The sequence below is a fragment of the Varroa destructor genome, unplaced genomic scaffold (assembly GCF_002443255.2).
Source record: "Varroa destructor unplaced genomic scaffold, Vdes_3.0 BEIS01000003.1, whole genome shotgun sequence".
Taxonomy (NCBI): domain Eukaryota; kingdom Metazoa; phylum Arthropoda; class Arachnida; order Mesostigmata; family Varroidae; genus Varroa; species Varroa destructor.
In genome coordinates, this window is record NW_019211456.1 from 13,630,100 (window position 1) to 13,649,476 (window position 19,377).

The 19,377-nt window shown below is 38.1% G+C and overlaps 3 protein-coding genes and 1 long non-coding RNA gene across 11 annotated transcripts; 2 read left to right on the top strand and 2 right to left on the bottom strand.

Annotated features, from left to right (window-relative positions):
- Nucleotides 1–5,309, bottom strand: SpdS (Spermidine Synthase). 4 transcript variants are annotated; one of them, XM_086984742.1, is made up of 5 exons: nucleotides 4,938–5,309; nucleotides 2,034–2,263; nucleotides 1,413–1,759; nucleotides 1,034–1,251; nucleotides 1–910 (listed from the first exon to the last, which is right to left on the bottom strand). In XM_086984742.1, exons 1-5 carry the CDS (start codon nucleotides 4,981–4,983, stop codon nucleotides 768–770), a joined length of 984 nt encoding a protein of 327 aa, XP_086840868.1. In that variant the 5' UTR covers nucleotides 4,984–5,309; the 3' UTR covers nucleotides 1–767. The 4 variants fall into 4 exon arrangements, with proteins under 4 accessions (XP_086840868.1, XP_022654928.1, XP_086840869.1 ...); XM_022799193.2 differs by having other exon boundaries at nucleotides 1,054–1,251; nucleotides 4,938–5,300; XM_086984743.1 differs by lacking the exon at nucleotides 4,938–5,309 and adding an exon at nucleotides 2,737–3,052.
- A 284-nt stretch (nucleotides 5,310–5,593) lies between these two features.
- Nucleotides 5,594–9,988, top strand: LOC147756552 (uncharacterized). Of its 2 annotated transcripts, XR_015324585.1 has the most exons (3): nucleotides 5,595–5,732; nucleotides 7,402–7,613; nucleotides 7,884–9,988. It is a non-coding gene; the product is annotated as an uncharacterized LOC147756552 (long non-coding RNA). The 2 variants fall into 2 exon arrangements; XR_015324584.1 differs by lacking the exon at nucleotides 7,402–7,613 and having other exon boundaries at nucleotides 5,594–5,732.
- Nucleotides 9,989–11,358: 1,370 nt separating this feature from the next.
- Nucleotides 11,359–14,860, bottom strand: mRpL19 (mitochondrial ribosomal protein L19). Its single transcript, XM_022799565.2, has 5 exons — nucleotides 14,604–14,860; nucleotides 13,974–14,087; nucleotides 13,572–13,724; nucleotides 12,982–13,127; nucleotides 11,359–12,513 (listed from the first exon to the last, which is right to left on the bottom strand). The coding sequence occupies exons 1-5, from the start codon at nucleotides 14,819–14,821 to the stop codon at nucleotides 12,284–12,286; spliced, it is 861 nt and encodes a 286-aa protein (XP_022655300.1). The 5' UTR covers nucleotides 14,822–14,860; the 3' UTR covers nucleotides 11,359–12,283.
- Nucleotides 14,861–14,889: 29 nt separating this feature from the next.
- On the top strand, nucleotides 14,890–18,919 carry LOC111248021 (protein FAM50 homolog). Of its 4 annotated transcripts, none has more exons than XM_022799703.2 (5): nucleotides 14,890–15,046; nucleotides 15,597–15,901; nucleotides 16,078–16,203; nucleotides 16,581–17,201; nucleotides 17,383–18,919. In XM_022799703.2, exons 1-5 carry the CDS (start codon nucleotides 14,914–14,916, stop codon nucleotides 17,623–17,625), a joined length of 1,428 nt encoding a protein of 475 aa, XP_022655438.2. In that variant the 5' UTR covers nucleotides 14,890–14,913; the 3' UTR covers nucleotides 17,626–18,919. The 4 variants fall into 4 exon arrangements, with proteins under 4 accessions (XP_022655438.2, XP_022655443.2, XP_022655441.1 ...); XM_022799708.2 differs by having other exon boundaries at nucleotides 14,906–15,050; nucleotides 15,652–15,901; XM_022799706.2 differs by having other exon boundaries at nucleotides 14,909–15,046; nucleotides 15,652–15,901.
- Nucleotides 18,920–19,377: the final 458 nt, after the last annotated feature.

Below are 19,377 nucleotides of genomic sequence, written 5' to 3' on the forward strand. Positions count from 1 at the left end.
TCAAGGCTGATGGCTTAGGTTTATTGTTCTGTTTGTTAAGCGCAATCAAAGGGTCTTTATTTTTGCCTTTGGCTGAAGTTTCTCTTATACAATAGGCCAGCCGATTTACGCATGGAAGTACAAAGACAATACGAAAAATTGCGCTCTAGTAATTACGGCACGAAGCAAATAAGATACACATATGAGACATAACTAGCTTTATTAGTGTCTATTAGTGTCTTTCACTAAACGTACTAACGACTTAATATAACTTATTGATGACCTTGTGATATCAAAGGAACCGTTAAAGTTTTTGTTGGTGTTCCAGTTCATTTTTCTGCTAGACTCATGTCCATTTAGACTTGCATGGGTTTATGCTTCAACCCACGACGGCAACGTAAGGCGCCTGTGTTACGCTTTGTAGATAGTGATTTCCTTTTAAAGATTTTTAAACTGAACTATCGAAACACCGTTTGACAAGGTTCGTAATGGCGACTAGCGATAGGTGAAGGCAGGATCATCTAGGAAAAGTTGCGGTCTATTGTGGCTTCAACAGACAGCAGTCTCGTCTCATATAGATGGCACAAATAAATATCAAGCAGATCACTATTAGAAGCGGGTTCCTGCTTCATCGACAAGGCCCAAAACTGTATTAGATTGAAATAGCGAACGATAGGTTAATTTCGACACGGTAGAAACGGTTTACGTGAATAAAAATTGGCGAGGCCACCGATTTATAAATTTGACTGCCCATTTATATTGTGCATACGTAAGACCTATAAACTTGATTAAAAAGGCACTTCCAAGACGTTGGCCGCATGTCGATTAAACCTTACCTTCTCCACTCTTTTCTCCAATGGCTTTTTCAACCTCTTTCTGCACGAAGCGCGGCAAAACGAATGAAGCCTCATGTACCTGATTTGTGTAATACCTGCAAATCGATAACGACCAAGAAAAAATACGCACTAAATATCGAGCACAGAAAAAATTCTTTGCATCGTCAAATACTCAAATGGGAACTCCTTCATAAAGTAAGGCACAATGTCTTCCTTACAATGCGTTGTGCGAACAAACCTTAGCTTCAGGCGTTCGCAGTCTTCATCGGTAAAAACTGTTCTTGCTTTGACGAAGTCTACGTTCGCTGAGTTGCTTGCAAGCAGAAATCCGATCTGACCACCGGGATAGGTGGGAATATAAATGGAGCTGTAGGCTACGCTAGGAAAAATGGCTCGGCATCGACGAAGGACGTCACCAATAAACTTCAGGTCGAACCTGCAATGTCCAAGCCGAGTCGATGTAAACGCTAACCTCGTATACTTGGTGTCATCCATTTTTTAATGCTCTGTCTCTCATTATCTTTAACTAAGAAATAATAATTTCTAACAATAGTTAGTTAACCATTGCTAGTATTTTCTGCGAAGTCGTTTACTAACCACATTGATTCTCCCTGACAGCAAATGATACCGCCAGGTTTAAGGATGTTGTTTAGTGCTTGGTAGTAGTCGTCCTTATAAAGGACTTCTGCAGGGCCAATTGGGTCCGACGAGTCTGTGATAACAATGTCAAATCGTAAAGTGGTGTTTTTTACGAAATCGATGCCGTCGCCGACCTTCAAATCCAGCTTGGGTGAGTGAAATCCTTCAGCCATGAATGGAAGATGTTCTTTAGAGAGCTTAATAACGTCCTCATCAATCTCACATTGGATGATCCTCTTCACCCCTGGATGTTTGCTCACCTCACGAGCAACGCCTCCATCACCTCCGCCGATGATCAACACGTTCTAAATGTCCGATTTTTGATATTCGCATAGGTAAATTACGCTTCAGTGCAATAAAATAAACTAATATACGATTCAGCAAAAACATTAGCTTACATTATTCGAAGTTCGATTTGTACTAACGTGGACATGAGTACTACGATAAGGTTTTATGATTATTTGAATACTGATACTTGTTTGAAAATCTATGCGCAGGAAGGAAGCATGTTAAGCCATGGGGATACTCGCAAAATGAGGTGACCATCACCGTAGTTGACTATGACTTAAAAGTTGTTACCTGGGGATCGGGGTGTACGTTGAGAGGAAGAAATGAAATCATTTCCTGATAGGCGAATTCATCAAACTCGGTGCACTGAATAGCATTGTCGAGACAGAGAACTCGACCAAACATCTTCGAGGTAAACATCACGATGTTCTGATACTTGCTTTGACCTTCGTAGAGAACCTCATCGACTTTCATAGTTAAACTCGGATCTGAGTTCATTGTGCCTGTTTCCGTGAAGTAACCTAGCAACAAATTCATTACACGATAATATTGAACAAGTTGCAAAATGGAAGATTGTTATTGTAAAGAGGAGCGATTCTATCCAGCTTTCACATCGTAAGCATAGAAAAGTATTAAGCAAATTATCAGGCGCTGGCCCATTACTGAAAAAACCTCCGAAACTTGGAAGTGACTAGCTGACACGAACAGCTGCTAGGGTATTATGATCAACAGCAGTTCGTGATTGAATCAGTCACTTAAGCTGGCCTTGGTCTGAGTTTATTTTGAACTTTAATCGCAGAAAACTGCCTTTGTATGTAAAAAGATTTACGGGTTTTTCGTTGAAAAAAAAGTTAAGCAAAACGTAATATTCGTGTTGAAGGTCACTTCTGTATTAATATTCCCGATAAAGCTACCTGCTGGCTTGACTGCTTCGCACAGCTATCCTTGAACTGAGTCAGACCCTTTCGGTATATAGAAACAGAAAAAAATTTACGTCGATTCGAAGTTTCGCTGTCGGCATCTAAAAGTAAAGATGCGCCACCAGGTTTCAACAATACAAGAACTTTACTCAGCAACGAAGAAAAACAGACTACCGTAAACGGCTGCACTAAAATGTATTTTAAACCGGAACAGTGCACGCGATCTTCTACTTATTACGCACCCCGCAAACGTCATATGGCACTAATTTACTTAAAACTGAAAAAAAATATGTACACATAATGATGCATTTTTTCGTATGTCGCGAGTGTGTATTTGATATGCGATAAACGGAAGTGACCCGTTCGGTCCATTGCTGCAATCAATAATTGTCACCACACGTTCAAACGAGATCCACCCCAACTTTGGAGAGTACGTCGTTCTATTATGTCATCAGATTTTGCTCTCGCCCCATGTAACCTTCGTCGACGTATAATAGCTCGAAGGTTAAAGATCCCTATCTAAGATCTATGCTTAGAACATTCGAAGGCGTTGCTCGTTGTCCGTGTAAAGCCTGAGTCAATCTAGCAAGACGACTAACAAGTACTAGTTATGATAGCTGATTGTCGGCAGTGAAAGGATTATGTAAATCCTCCTTGACCATATCTAGCAGTACGAGAAAAGCGCACACCCCATACGTTTTATGCATTTAATAGCTCTACTGGCCAGCCCAGGCACAGAGCGTCGGACACGATTTAATCAAACACTGTGCAGTGTACAATCGAAACGCAGTGGCAGTACCTGTAAGGCTTGTGTCATACAAGTATTTCTAATCAGTTGCTAACATATAGTGATGTTAGCAAAGCACGCGGTTTGTCTACATCGATGACCCAAATGTTAATAATCACTTGATCGCTTCTTTTTCGCTTGATACTGCCAATTCTACTAGAAGCATCTACTTTGTTCGTTATTTTTAGGTGTTTTTGACTTGCTATGAATGTCAAGAGTTTCTGTAATTTAGTCTTGACCTTGTCGAAATTGCTTCAAAAGAACACTGACTAACGGTCGTGCTGAAATGTCACGATAAGCTCATGAACTGACAAAGCTGTCTAGCGAAGATAAATCTCCAAACAAAATCACGTCTTAGCTTACTGACAAATGTATAGTAGGACTGTTCAAATCGAACCATAACCGCAAACCGATATGAGGCGACGCAAAGTTTCTTGGTGGGTCGTAATAAAGATAAGATTATAGTATCTAAAACGAGCTGCATTGGTAGAAGTCTGTGTCTTAATGAGCATTTACTGTTGTTCATAGCACTGATTAAAATAATTGAATACCGGGCGCGTGTTGATATTCCATTGTGGTCGTGATGGCCAATTCTCGATTGGCCGGCGGCCCAACATGCCCATGAAACACAATATTGTGATGGATGCTGAAGATTGGCAGACCTCCCTTGTACTTCACAGTTTGTGTTATCACGAAACATGCTTTGAATTTGCGAATAGTATATAACAGATAACAAAAAAAAATATACGTAGGAAGTGAGAAAATGTTACGGGCCAAGGCATGCCCCATATCCGATACATAACAGTATGACCAAACGAATAAAAGCGATTGTGTGTGCAATGTATGCTGTTGTATCGCGTTGATTCATCGTCGAAGACAGTCCATAAATTGATCTTTTTACAGTGAAACACTTGTCTACTAGTGCTTATAGCATCTTGCACGAACATGCCATGCACACGAGAGACGAGTCATAATGCAACATTCGTACAAATGCTTAAAAACAGCGTTTCGATTGCTGTACACTTACTTAAATTAAATACAATTACTTAAATTTTTGCCGCTGTTAGACTCTGAATAGTATTCAAGAATTTACGTTTCTTAGAGTGACATATCTATCGAAAGTTTAACGGTTTTGCTAAGGCAAACGTTCGGATATCATTGACATGTCCTTCTCCAGCTCAGACATAAGGCGCTAGATTGGACCATAAGTATGGTCTGGATTTTGGCCTTTATTAAACAACATCTCCACAATTTTAACGGAACGCGAATGCTTAATTTTACGAGGTGTCTACGTGTCTTTTCTGCTATCTGATATATCAGCTGTATGAACCCGCGAGCACTTCGTTTTATTGTGTTGATCGAACGGTGCATTGTATCTCGCGTAAAACTACTATATTATAAGTGAATGAAAGCTTTGCCTACTACAATTGCCATGTTACAGTTGAATCTTGATCCGATGCCTACTAAACTACAACGTATTCTACTCACCCCTCCTAAAATAGTGTAGTCCTCGAGTTGACCCTCCGGCAGCCATTGTGTGTTCTCTTACTTTGATTCAGCAATACAGTACGAATTATTATGCGATTCAACTCTCGATTACTCTTCTCACAAGATTAGCAGATTTCGGCGTTGGCACCAGAATCACCTTCGGGTTCACTGACGTCCTGAGGAATTTTAGCCGTTGGCCGCCGTTCTATCTTCCGCGGTGGCCCCAATTGATACAATTATCTGGTGCTTCTACTATCAAATTGCCTGCCACTTGCGCTGGACAAACGCTGTTGGGCTTGTGCGGCCGCCAGCTTACTTGGTCGAGTCGGTAAACGCCGGGTCGTGCTATCTCCCAACTGTTCTGCCGCCAGCCGCCGGATTTCGTGTTCGACACACGGAAGAACAACGCACAGCACACATAAACCTCCCTCTCAACTTAACTGCAAACAGATTACATTGACACACACTCTCTCCGTAATGATGCCACCAGAAACCAACGAGCAAGAAATCATTTTCTAACGATACAGAGTTACGCGACTTCCTATAGCTTTCTTCCACAAAGCGCATAAATACGCTAACGAACTTCGGTGGTGCAGTATGTGAGAGTAAGAGACGATAGGCCAAATAGGAGAGCCACTTCAATTAAAATAACAAGGCTCGGAGGCGAGAGAGACAGAAAGAGATAAAAATAAGCTTAATCAATGTGGACTGACTTACAACAAACAAGTTTTCGTGAAAGAATCGTAGAGATATCCATAGATCTTGTCACGTACAGTCGGCCACCTCGCTACACAGGTAATAAGTTAAAGATTAGGTATCCACTGATATTTTATATAGCTTGCCGACACGAAACACTGAAAAACAACAGCCACTGGATTTCGTAACTTTATGTCGGGTAGCAACAATGTATAAATATTTGAAAAGTCTTGGCGTCGGTTGTTCGCAACGGCTTATCATGCGTTCATCCACAATCCCTTGTACTAAATTAAAGCTTTGTTCTGACTGAAAACACTAACTCATCATGACAACAGGAAATTTATTAGTGTAATGTAAACTGAGATGCTCTGTTGTCCATTGTCCTCAAGCTGGAACAGTTTCGCAAAAGAATATGAAGAGAGGTATAAGCTTTTTTAACAACTGCGAAGTCGACATCTAACCATGTTGTGACTAAAGATGAGCTGAAAAACTCAAATTTTCTCTTTGCACAACGGAACGCAAGATTCGAAATGCGACAAAAAAAAATCTGTGCAATTTCACAGCTAATAAAAACAATGCAGAGATGCTTTTTTCACGAATTTGCTGTCCCGTTTAGCTTCTCGAGGAACTGAAGTGATGCGAGCTTCAATAACAGAGCTTCATCGTGGCGAGGATTTCAAATACAGATGCTATACCAACAGAGACTTTCATTTTGACATAGCTTCTAAATAAATGGTATCAGTTGCGTTCCAGTGTAGGGCTACCACCCTGCACATAGTTTCGCACGCATGTATGCATACTGATTTGTTGTCTATCAAATACGACACCAAGAGGTGTTTACTTATTTTAGGATTATGAAACTATTAACTATATTTTCCACCATGCTATTTATTGCTGGTTTCTTGCGTGCCTACATTTTCGCTGTACCTTCCACTCTTTAGCCGAAGTTGGCTGGTCAATAGAGTTCGAACGTCGAACTGCAGATTTAGTGCAATATACTTAACATTTCAAGGATCTTAGGACCAACGTCGTATCACGACGTCTGCCCCGTACAATTTGGAACGGCGATTTGCCATTTCATATAATGATATATGACAAAAAATATAGTTTGCGTTACAATTATATCAACTCAAATAACTGAAAATATGGACATAGAGAATATGTCCATTGTCTAAATGAACCAACCGTTTAGAAATTTTGATTCTCTATGGCTGTTTCGGTCTCACGACGCGTATACATTCGCTTACAAGCATTACCTAAATTTTGAGTTGGAATAATCAATAGACAAACACATTGAAGCATCTCCCAAGCAACTTGGGAGTGGCACATTTAGTCTACCGTAACATAATTGATCATCCTGATAAAAATTACATCGCAGATTTATGCCTAAGATTTAGATAATCGAAAATTCAATTATCTAATTGATGGTCCTCGTCTAACGCGGCCATCAAAGCTCCGTAGAATTTCGACATACCTGCATCATCGTTTGTCACATACATGCTGTACAGGCAGCAATATGTACAAAATTGTGTTTCTTATCTTGTAAACATTTCCTTAATTAAAACTGCTGTCGGTGTCGTTTAGCATAGCCAACAACGGAATCGATCAGTGCTCCGAAAGCTCCGAGTGGACTTGTCGATTTTCGCAAAATTTTGAATACTTCCGATACTGCCCATTAGCGGCACGTTTGACAAACCTCGGCATTGTGAAATGACACTGGGGCGGTTGTGCTAAATTACCACATATATCTTGTGCTTTAAAACTTCAGAGAAGACGGTGGACACCATCTACCCAATTAAAGGGGCGCGGAATTAAAGCAGCACAACTACTCTGACGACTAGTACTAGCCCTCGTCGTCACCAATGCCACAAACAACGAAATACACCTCATCCACCTGTTCCATCTCTCTGAGTTTTATGCTCAGTATCGCCATTAAGCATTTCATCAGACAGCCAGCTGGCTCCCAGCATAAAACGAAGCGTATGCCTATGTTCGGATTCTAACCTAGACTACAACGCGTCCCTAAGTTTTCATCTGTTTATCTAGTACGGTTTCGGCGTAAACTTGTCTAGCCTCGAGCCTAAAAATCCCTCTTTAACTAGCGCTTGCTCTGGCTATACAATATATATTCTTAGATACATTCGCGCTTAGCAAGTAAAGCTGTAACGGTGTTTTACGGCTAAACCGTCCGAACACGTCAAAACATAGAGCGACTATAACTGACATCTGAAATAACATCGAATATTTCAGGTAGCGAGATTATTCCGAGCCGGCTTGGACGCGCAGTTGCACCACATCTGTACAGGCACTTGTCGCATTTTTTTGCCTTTGTAAGATGAATCGAAGTGATAAAAAAAATAGCCGAATGATAACTACGTGTCATCTGAACACACAACAAATAACAATATTATAGTAGACTCGTTCCATGCATCCGCTATATGTACAAACTATAGATGAATTGATAAGCAATGGTCCAAACTTAGCATCCAGTATTCTGTTTTATCGTACCTAACGGCTACAGGCATTAGGTACGATACGAAAAGTACGATACTCAGAATCGTAGCTTGCTTGTAACATACTAGCAGATTTATATAAATATAGTACACTGCGAAAATATTACAATTTGTTGAAAGTTCGAAGCATAAATATTATCGCTTTTAAAATATTGCTATTATTTTTGTATAGCTAGACCATCTTTGAAAGGTTATCTTGAAAAGTTTCATGGGTCCATAGAAAATGAACCTTTTTTTGACATAGTGATGATGAGTTAATGCAGTTATTTTGCTACATTTCCATATAATCGACGTAAAACCGTTCATACTTTTCAGAGGTAAAAAGCTCTTTTGAGCAAGCAACTTAGGAAGTATCCTCCGACAAGAGCAATTTTGCCCTATAAAATTGAACTTCGACTTAAAGTCAAAGCAGATAGATATATGACCATATGTTAATGGTTTGCATAGGTCATGTCCTTTGTACGGGACATATACCTATTAGACACTGCTAATAAAAACAATTTAGATTTAAAAATAGCTCAGACACTAGTGTGAACCACATTCTGTGGTGCTACAAGAAATAAGGAAAAGCTCATACCTACTTTGAGAGTCGCATGTATTGTTAACCAGCATTTACCTCAAACTATAGAGCCTCAGAGAGGACGAAGCTTCAGCCCACATAATGTGTACTAAATGTGTGATAACTTCTAACGATTTTATTTCTTTAAATGTTTGTTATTTTAATTTCAAACCAGTTGCGATAAGTAAGGAAAAAAGAATCGAGAACTTTGTTATTTTTTAGAGGACAATTCTTAACCACTGTACAGGCCACTTAGAATTGACTCGACTATTGCGCAAAGCTGAAAAGCGTGATGTCATGCACCCTACTTGCCATACTGATATGCCTTTATGTAGCTGAAGTTTCATGTGCGTGGTTGTATCGTTGTCTACACTCCATTGAAATAAATCTCTTCCTGTATATACAATATTAAGAGTAATATACTCTTTAAAAAAAAATGATTGAACCATATGCCGATCATTAGGCTCGTTTAGATTATATTTTTGACTTTGACCGTATATTAGTTTCGGCTCGAACCTAGTCCTAACCTAAGCGACCATGTAATAATAATACGATAATCCGTACAAAAGACGCGACACAGAAATAACTACGTTTATTTCTATTTGAGTAATGAATCGGATAACTATAAATCAAACAAAAAACGTTTATTCGCTGTATTCAAACAATCTGCAAAAAAAAACATAGCCACACAGCATCGCTGTCATCATCGCCATCACTAGTCACCTTTTTGCCAAACGTATTTTTTATGAGTAATCCAAAACTGCCATAACATTACACAGCCGATAGAGCGCGCAGCGCTTTACCAAGGACTTCCTTATTCGCTCTGTGTTTGAACAGGAACTTGCCATTTAAATGGAACACTGGTATATCGTACCTGTAAGCAAGCAGTAGGTTTTCAGTGGCGACAGATGGCTGTGACTTTGTATGTTTATCTATCATGAACGGAAGAAAAGGCATGAAAATGATTACTTGTCACGTGTTGGATTCTGGGAAACAAGCTAATGTGGACCCAGATATACAATGCAGATACTCAAAATGGAGCTTCTATTTTGTTATGAAGTACATATTTCGAGAGCTATCAAGAAAGCCTAAACCGTATCATCGCTGATATCGATTTGACCGAGAGCACTGCACCACCTTCAACATCTACGCCCTACCGTTCCATCGCAAACAGAAACGTTTTTTGAACCAAAAAAAAAAGCTATAAACTAAGAAATGTGAAAAGTATCAGCAATGTAAAATGAATAATTTTTCGAGTCGATAAAACAAAGAAGACAAACTAATTTGCATCATTTCTGAAATTAGGTACTTCGAAATAGTGCAGTGGCAGTTGCAATGACAGAAACCAATAGAAAATAAAGCATACAGCGAAAAATAACACTGCTAGTCATGGCAGAAAACGCACTTGTATTTACTATAGAGTTCCGGATCCTTTTCTATATCCACTATTTGAAACTCCACATGGGGTAAAAAATCCGCAATTTCAAGTTTCGCCTTCTCACAAAGAGGACAGACGTCCTTTGTAAACAACGTCAACACGGGCTTCTTGGGGGCACCATGGTCACTTTTGTGAGAGTTGCTACTTCTGAAATTAAATCAATGTGTTTAATCCTTTGTAAGTACTCAACTTTTACGCACAAATTTTTCATGCACAGTAGCTAGTTATGCCTCTTATATCGGCATCGTTATGTCTGTCAGAACACTAACTACAATGAAAAACATAGCTGATCCAGTGCCACATGTTCGAAAGCTTTTCAATAAAACCTCTACAGAAAACTAAAAACACCAAACATACTATGCTTTGCAACAAGCGAGAAATACTAAAACTTAAACCTAAACTAATTTCCTCTATTGGTATAAGCTAACTTATCTTTGAGAAGGTAGCATTTTTTGAAGCAACCAGCAATCTAACAGTACGCAGACAAGTTACATCATTTTGAGCTTATTTCTGTTCGCTAATTTAGTTGCAAGCTTACTTACAAGCATCTTTGCCACCACAAATAAAATCTCGAGGACGCTCTTTTAGCAATTACTTGCATTCTACCTTAAAAACGTGCTTACTTAACTTATTAATTATTAATATTAAGAAAATATGTCTAAGCGCAGTCTTTTCGACAGCGCTCATGGCAGCGGCAGGAAATCAGCTGATTGTAGTTTACACATTACAGCGAAGCGCAAGCGGCGTCGTATTTGCGCGACAAGGCACCACTATAAACATCGATAAGGTCGCACTACTTGTACGAGAAAAAATAGTTTTTCTTGTAATTACAATAATAGTGATCTGATTATTTTCATTATAGTGCTGTCGATCTTCAAACACGAATTATGACATATTAAGCATTTTGACTAAGGAATTTTTATTGGAATTTACCAAAAACTGTTATTAGAACCAAACGAATATCTTCTCATTACGTAAAGAGGTATTAAACAGCGATCACCATAGGTCAAATTTAGCTAGTTCTTCGCTCACGCATTTAGCCTTAACATACTATTTTGTCATACTATTTTGAAATACACAGAAGAAAAACGCAAAAATTATCTAAGGCAATATATACTTTATCTAAGCTAAGTGATGTATCGTATTTATAAAATTTAATAGATTAGACACTTTTCGGAGAAAACCCTCTGCATACGTACTAAATACAACAGTAAATATACCAACACATTTATTTTCATTTATTCACATTTATATGTTATTTTCAGCTGTTCAAATGTCATTCTAAATTTGTAACGAATCGGTATGTAATAGGTTTTAACAAATATGCTAAGTTCTCGGTAGAAAAAAAGATACCTAGGCCACTATATATATATATATAACAGAAAACCTCTACATTGAGATTGAAAACGCGGATATTTTTTAATTGGTTGTCTTAGCCTTTCATCTTGTATCACTCAAAGATATTTCCTTCATCATAACCATTCAACTTTTCTATCTAATATCGACCTTTAAACGGCATCACTTCTATTAGGATGCATCTAGAACATACAAAAATTTCCATCGCCGAAGACTCGAAGCTTAATGATACGCGTACCACTATCTTAGCGGAGCGTCAGCCAAATGTAGCCAAAAATGATTTGCGTAATATCTTTGAACATATTGTGTCTAGCCAATTACGAAAAGTAACTGGCTACATCGACAGTCCGATTGCCGAGATCGACGTGCACATTTGCCCGAGACCTTACCTCGAAATCATTTCGCCTATTTTTAAACCAATCGTAAGCTTGTTCTGATAATAATGCAATAAAGGTGCGCAAGAAAGACAGCGCACATGATAGTTCTACAGAGCAAATCGCATGCATGTCTAAATTTTTTTCTTGTTTTAACATAAGGTCTGTGCCTTATCGTGTATATATATATTCAAACAACAGGAAAAATCGCGCACTAGTCCAAATTTATTTATAAAAGGCTGCTAAATATTCGCATTTACAGTATATTAAAACCAAGTACAAGGTAAAATAATCTACTGAACCTATTTTTCTATACAGTAGTCGTCTTGGCCGACACCAAATTACATTGTGTTTATTTGAGACTTTTCTTAGCTTCAACCTCCTAGTAAGTTCTGCACGCGTTACAGAACCTAGGTCTGCGACAAGCCCTGCGTCTCCAGTAGCTTTCTTCTTCGGTTTCTTTTGTGCTGCTCCTCAACCGTTCTTCGGTGTTGTTCTACTTCATTCCAGACAACAGCCTGGTCTTCGATAGATATTTGCGAGCGATAATCCTTCATCAAGTCATATTTCTCCCAAGGTTTGGAAATTTCCACACCTCTTTTAGCGCGCTTTTCAGGTATGTCGAATGGTATAATTATGCCTTAAAATATTGTTGGAAAACCAGTTCCAAAATCAAGAGAAATTTTATGCAATGAATGGTATTTTGTAGGGTGTTAATTAAATAACTGAAATAGCTGCTAAATTCACTTTTGGTGCTTAAACAGTTATATATTATTTCGGACGGTTGCCTTTTACGAATATGAAAGGAAGTTTGCCTACGTTTTACCACTTTACGAGTCCATTAGTTTAGGTGACAAACACGTTACTACTACACTATCACAAATACACGGATATCCATTATCTACTCTATGTATAGTCGGGTCTACTTACGATGTTTGTCTGCTTGCGGACGATGTAACATGCTATTGTCCCATTTCGCGTATTATATATTATATTGTTTCTCTGCCATTCTGTTATTTATTTTTAATATCATATTTAGATAGATTACGCACTTGACTGAAAAACATTTAAACGTCGGATGGGAATAGACAGATGATTAGCTTTGTACCTTTAAGCTCTTTGCGCTCCCATTTTTGCGTCCAGGGCAAAGGCTTCATAATGACCTTCGTTTCATCGATCGGTACAGGCCTTCCTTCCGAATGCTGTTCGGGCTCCATGTCCCATGGCACCATCGAGTACTCTGGGAGTGCATCTCTGATAATCGACAACAATAACAATAGTATGAAAGCGAATACCGTTAATCAAACAATAATAATTCATTATGATAAAGAGAACACTTGATAGGATAAAAATGCCGCTAAAGAACAAAGTAACAACAGTCTTACTCATCTAGTGCATACTGAGGTATGCATAAATGGTTTGCTCCCTTTAGAGTTTTGCATTCAATTTTTGCGCGTTTACTTCGAGATGTACATTATCTCAAGTGCGCTTAAAGAAACTAAGTACAGTGAGAAGTACCTAGCTACGTTCATCGGCAGAACTTATTATCACACACTATAGCGGACGAATTATGTTTGAATAATGCATAGCACCCTTTCATTACGTAAAGTGTTACATGGTCAACTGGACTTTACCATTCATGGGAGTAAGCCTTACTCTATAGCCTACTGATATTATACGTTTTTCTTCACTACTTACCTAAGATATAAAAGATTTTTGTCAAGTCGCTTCTGCAGCCGAAGCACCTGTATTTCAAGTATTATTGGCGAATAGAGATCGTACATGAGCTCGACTCCCTCATTTTCAACGATGTTTCGTAACGTCACACGGTGACGCAATCCGTGGCCTTCTCTGCAGAAAATTTAATATATTTGTTACGCATTTACTGTAAAGAAGCTCTATACGAAAATATGTTGGTAAGTTAATTAAAGTAAAGCTTTTTCTCTGTCTAAAAGTTTTTGTTTTATAGAACTTTGATTGAATGACTTGAAAGATACCGACGAGCTGACCTGACGAACACTAATTTTCGAGAAGTTATTAAAAACTTTGAAAATACCAAAAAGTATGCGAGACGGATATTTAAAAACGATAATAGACTACCTTTTAATACAGATTCCAACAAACTTGTTCTTTTTTCCAGGCGCATTTTTGTCGGTGACCATAATAGACATAAATGTGCCTACATAAAACTCGGGAATATCCAGCACGCTACGCCTGTAATACATCAGATAACCAGTTAGAATTTGCCTAAATTTTTACGCTCGATCTTTAGTATAGAAAAAGTATATGAAAACACGATTGCGAATAGAATGTATTGAAATTGAGCAACAAGTGAAAATTCATTTAAAGAAGGAATGAATTAGACGACTCAAAAAAAAAACTCTTACTGAAAATGTTTTCAAGTTATAGAAAACTATTTTATATTAAATGTGAGGTATTATCCAATGCTTCGGCTAACAGACATCGCGGCGTTTAAAAAAACATAGCAAAAAGATAGCAACATGGCTTTATAAATATGCTTCTAATTTAATGTTAAGTCCTTGGACAGACTATGATGACTTTACATAAGTACATAAATATATATTGCTGTATGGAAGGTTAACATATATACCCATCCATTCGTGTTATTTTTCAAGTTAAGCCAGTAAAACGTGTTGCATCGAGCTTAGTGCACTACCATACGTTAAGCTTATTCAACTCGTTCAATAAGAAAAGATTTGGCCTATGAACCTTTTCAGCATATCCTTACGTTCCAGGCTTTCGGCTAAAGAATGTCGGTGCTCGATATTAGGGTCTGGTAGCAGATCAGGGTACATTTCACCATAGTCAAGCAACTTTTGCAAGTGGGGCGGAAGTGATCGAGCGCCTCCCGCCAGCGAACGAGCTGATGTGGAGGTACGTAATGCGCGCACCCCTGAATTTAGCGCATGTCTTAAGACCGAGGCCATGCTAACCGGCCGTGCGAAAACAATTTGTGTTTTATTTTGATTACTACCAATAGCAGACGACTCTGGGAGATTGAAGTTGTTGTTGTTGTTGAATGAAAATCAGCAGCGTTGCAGACAAAACTCATGTTGAAAATAGAACAATCAAGATTTTTATAGTCGTTAATCTCAATCTGCTTTTTGGAAAGTTTAGAAGATACTATAGCAGCGACGACAAATCTTCGCGAAGTATGTTTGTATCCCCTCTTTTTTTGCCATGAGTTACATGTTTTGCAGTGTGTTATGAATCGATCGCTTATCTATGAGTGAATTTGCGCTATGAGATTCTAGAACAAACTTAGCTGAGTTAACAAGATATTAGCTATTACGTTTTATGTCGAAAGCTAACCTTACACAAATTACCTAATGGGTTTGGCTAGAAGTTGGATCTAAAGGCAGCTCTCCTCAGTAATAGAAAGCTGCATTTCTGCAAAACTGTCTGTTTTTCCGGTTTGGATTTTCAATTTTGCATTGCTACTCCGTTTTTTTTTTATTAGAAAATCAAAAAACTGAATAATAATATAAAATATGAAAGTATTTTTCGGCTATAGCTTTACCCCTTACGATTCGTGGCAGCCCGAAACTCACAGTTGTGTAGTAATTTAGTATTCTTGTAACTAGGTAAAATGCACAACATTATGCGTCTTTATATATTAGTGCTATCTAATTCAAACACATTATTTGAGAAGATTCAGATTTGCTTTATATAGGACATAACTAACTATAATATCTGCTGCAGTAAAACTGCTATTCCAGTTCATTTACCAGCTCGTTTATTGTGCCCATTATTCAAGTAATTTGAGGACATCCTGCAGTGAAAGAGTGAAAATGGCACAGTATAAAGGTGCGGCCAGTGAGGCTGGTCGAGCGATGCAAATCCTTAAACGTCGTGAACGGCAAAAGGAAGAAGTTGAGCTGAAACGACAGAAAATCGAGCAAGAAATGCGTGTTTCAATGGGTGACAAATTTTCATCGCACTTTGATGCCGTCGAGGCGCAAATTAAAAGCGCAACCGTCGGTTTGGTCACACTTAATGAAATGAAGGTTTGTTGCAAATTTTTTTTTCGATAAACAAAAGTGTCGTTCTTGTTCTCGTGCACTATTTTCTATGTAGTAAAAGTTCTTTTACTCCAAGGCATTTTTCGCTGGCAAAATTCTGCATACGGGTTAGTACACATCTAACCAGAGCTGTTACATGTATTCGCGTATCTGCTCTGCAGGCAAAGCAACAGGACGCAGTGAAGGAGCGCGAGAAACGTTTAGCACAAAAGGAAAAGGAGAAGCTGGAAGAAAAACAGCGTGCCGAAGACCAAAAGAAGGCACAAAAGGAGAAGCAAAAAAAAGCAGTATGTATTGTGTTAATAACTTTGTTGCGTTTATTTAAAATCCCGCAAGGTTAAGTATCAATTAGATGTTTTCTCCTCAACGACTATTTATTATTTTTATAGATCACTTTGCCTTTACCTCTATAATAACATTTTTGTAGTCCTTCCATGGAAGTGCGGATGTCGTCCCTGCATGAATTGATTCGCGCGGACTTATACGAGTGCTAAATGACGGAGATTTGTCTTAATCGGCGACAGGTTTGAGTAGATGTCGGTGACTGAGATCTTGTTACCTTTGCTGGGACCACTTAGTAGATATACAAAGCGTTTGGCTATAGCTAAAACCAATGGCATTTTTTCATATTTGGTTGTACTATGCTTTCACATCTGTCCGACAGATTCAAGCGCTGTCATTCAATCTCGACGAAGACGACGAAGTAGAGGAGGAGAACGGCGAAGTTTATGACAAATGCAAATCAGATGGCGCTAGTAAATGTTTCCCAGGCGCTAGCCGCAGTCCAGAGAACTCAAGTTCTTCAGCTGCCGGTATCTCGGTAACCAATGTCAACGGGAGTAACCAGAGTAGTGGTGATGATAGTCATGATAATGATGCTGGCCTTAAAGATTCAAGACTAAACAAAGAATCAAAGGTTTTAATTACAGAGATTAAAGTGAAGAAAAACCCAGACGTCGATACTTCTTTTTTGCCTGATCGCGAACGCGAGGAAAAGGAGCGAATGATTCGCGAAGAGCTACGCCAGGAATGGAAAGACAGACAGCGAGCTCTTAAAGAAGAGAACATCCAGATCACGTTCAGTTACTGGGATGGCTCGGGGCATCGTCGTGTGGTCGACATGAAAAAGGGCAATTCAATTTACCAGTTCTTACAACGATGTCTCGACTCACTCCGTAAGGAATTTTACGAACTGCGAGTTGTTTCCGCAGACCAACTTATGTACATTAAGGAGGATTTAATCATACCGCACCACTACACATTTTATGACTTCATCGTGACCAAAGTAAGTAAATCGCACAGAAGGATTTTTTAGGGCGCATTTTATAGTAGTTAAAATTTTTGTCTGATGAAAATTGCAAGGCTGAAAACAAGGTTATTTCAGCTGCATGTTCGTAGTTAAATTTAAAATAGAAACAAGGTATCTGTGTACCATTACAACTAACTAGTTTTTTCTCTTTATTTAGGCTCGAGGAAAGTCGGGTCCTTTATTTGCGTTCGATGCTAATGAAGATATTCGTATGACATCGGATGCATCGAAAGAAAAAGAAGAAAGTCACGCGGGAAAAGTTTTGTTACGAAGTTGGTATGAACGGAATAAGCACATATTTCCTGCCTCGCGATGGGAGCCTTACGACCCAACAAAGTGCTATGACAAATACACGATCAAGGACAAGAAAAAGAACAAAGACGGCAATGAAAAGGATTAAAAAATGCCGGTGTCTTAAGACCTATAAACTTTTTCAGATATCTACAGATGGTACCACAGGCTAGAAAATCTGAAGTAACCAGTTGATTAACCTAGCTTCAGTTGGCCGACTGCAAGAGAGTAACAAGCTTATAATACCTCGTTTAAATAGATTCTACAGCTGTATCGATTACAGAAAGCGATAACGAATAGATGCACAAAATATTCTCAGGACAAATAGATATTCGAGAATGTCTCCGAGGGCTGATTCGTAGAAGAAAGGACAAAACAAATACCTTGGGTGGCATCAATCATTGTTTCATCTAATAGGATATATTTAGAGGCGAACATGTCGATGAGTAAAGAAAGGTATTATATATTTTACGCCGAGTTGAGAAAACAGAGGTAATCTGCTCAAAATTACTAAACGTAATAATTTAAGTTCCTGAGTTTCTGACCTAAAAATGTGTATATAAGAAAAAATATAAATGGGTTCAATTGACATTGATTTCGCTTAACATATTGGTTTTTTTGATAGGTTTCAAAACGTTTCGCTTTTTTTTAAGACTGGTAGCTTGAAGACTGTTGTGATACACTAATTTGTTTGAGAGGAAGCATACTATATATATAGAATATATATATATATAACAAAAAGCCTACTACTATATTGTACCGACACACATATATATATGTGTGTCGGTACAATATAGTAGTAGGCTTTTCGTTGAGCATATTCTGGAGAGATACTATAGTGACATATAATAGTAAATTATATTTCGCGTATCGGCACCCGATAACAATGATTTAGTTAGACTCTAGTGATTATCTCATTTAATAAGGCACATACCTGTTGTACACTTGTACATTAGAAATATTTGTAACTTAGGCAAATGCCGACGAAGGTTATGAAAATCTGTTGTACGTTTATTAACATACCTCGATCACTGGTTATTATATTATATAAGATATATTAGTATATTATAAGAAAACAGGTAATAAGTTAAGATAGATACTTGAATTAATGTCAACTTTTCGAATTAATTGGACATTGATTTATCGGAACTATAAAAATAACCCTTTATAGTATGGTTTATGAAAAATATCTAGGATAAAGGTATCAGCGTAACTATGTGAATATTCTCGTGTATATGTAAAATAACTCGCACAATTAAATAACAACTCTTTCAGGCACAGATATATAAAACGGCCTGTACTGATTGCCTGTCAGTAAAAGTGCGATTGTGTAAATTGTAAATAAATATGATATATCAGTAAATCTGCAACGGTCGAAAATATTAGCGGTTTTTCAACAATAATTTGTATTCTTTGTAGTTATAATAGTTTTTTTGTGGTAGTGATTTATTATTGCTGTTATAATTTTTTAATATATATGAAGTCAAGTGGAATCAACAACTTAAAGGTAGACAACAACGACGATATGACAGAGAATTTGAATAATTTTCGTCCTCGGCATTACGCTGCGTTAATCGTCCAATATCCACTTAAGTGTCTTCAACAAGACTATCGTATTTCATCTTCAGTTGCTGTCCCACATGGCCATTAGTGGTCGTCACTGTATCGTATGATTTCCTGTTGTTGCCCAGACAATTCGACAGAAAATCGGCAAAAAGAGACAAGACCAATGCCATATATATCAGCGTCGCATTTCGCTGAGCACTTTGTTCATTCGAAGTACGAACAAGCTATCAACGGATCTACATTGTACTTTTGGGGAAGTTCTTTTTTGTAAATCATTAGCCGTGAAAAAAATTGG

Coding starts and splice junctions, on each gene's coding strand:
- SpdS (XM_086984742.1), bottom strand. CDS start 4,983: ATGGCTGCCGGAGGGTCAACTCGAGGACTACACTATTTTAGGAGGG. Junction 1,252..1,412: donor TGTCAGGGAGAATCAATGTG/GTTAGTAAACGA, acceptor TGGACATTGCAG/GTTCGACCTGAAGTTTATTG. Junction 911..1,033: donor GTTTGTTCGCACAACGCATT/GTAAGGAAGACA, acceptor ATCGATTTGCAG/GTATTACACAAATCAGGTAC.
- mRpL19 (XM_022799565.2), bottom strand. CDS start 14,821: ATGGCCTCGGTCTTAAGACATGCGCTAAATTCAGGGGTGCGCGCATTA. Junction 14,088..14,603: donor CGTAAGGATATGCTGAAAAG/GTTCATAGGCCA, acceptor GATGTATTACAG/GCGTAGCGTGCTGGATATTC. Junction 12,514..12,981: donor GGAGCGCAAAGAGCTTAAAG/GTACAAAGCTAA, acceptor CAATATTTTAAG/GCATAATTATACCATTCGAC.
- LOC111248021 (XM_022799703.2), top strand. CDS start 14,914: ATGAAAATCAGCAGCGTTGCAGACAAAACTCATGTTGAAAATAGAACA. Junction 15,902..16,077: donor TCACACTTAATGAAATGAAG/GTTTGTTGCAAA, acceptor TCTGCTCTGCAG/GCAAAGCAACAGGACGCAGT. Junction 17,202..17,382: donor ATGACTTCATCGTGACCAAA/GTAAGTAAATCG, acceptor CTCTTTATTTAG/GCTCGAGGAAAGTCGGGTCC.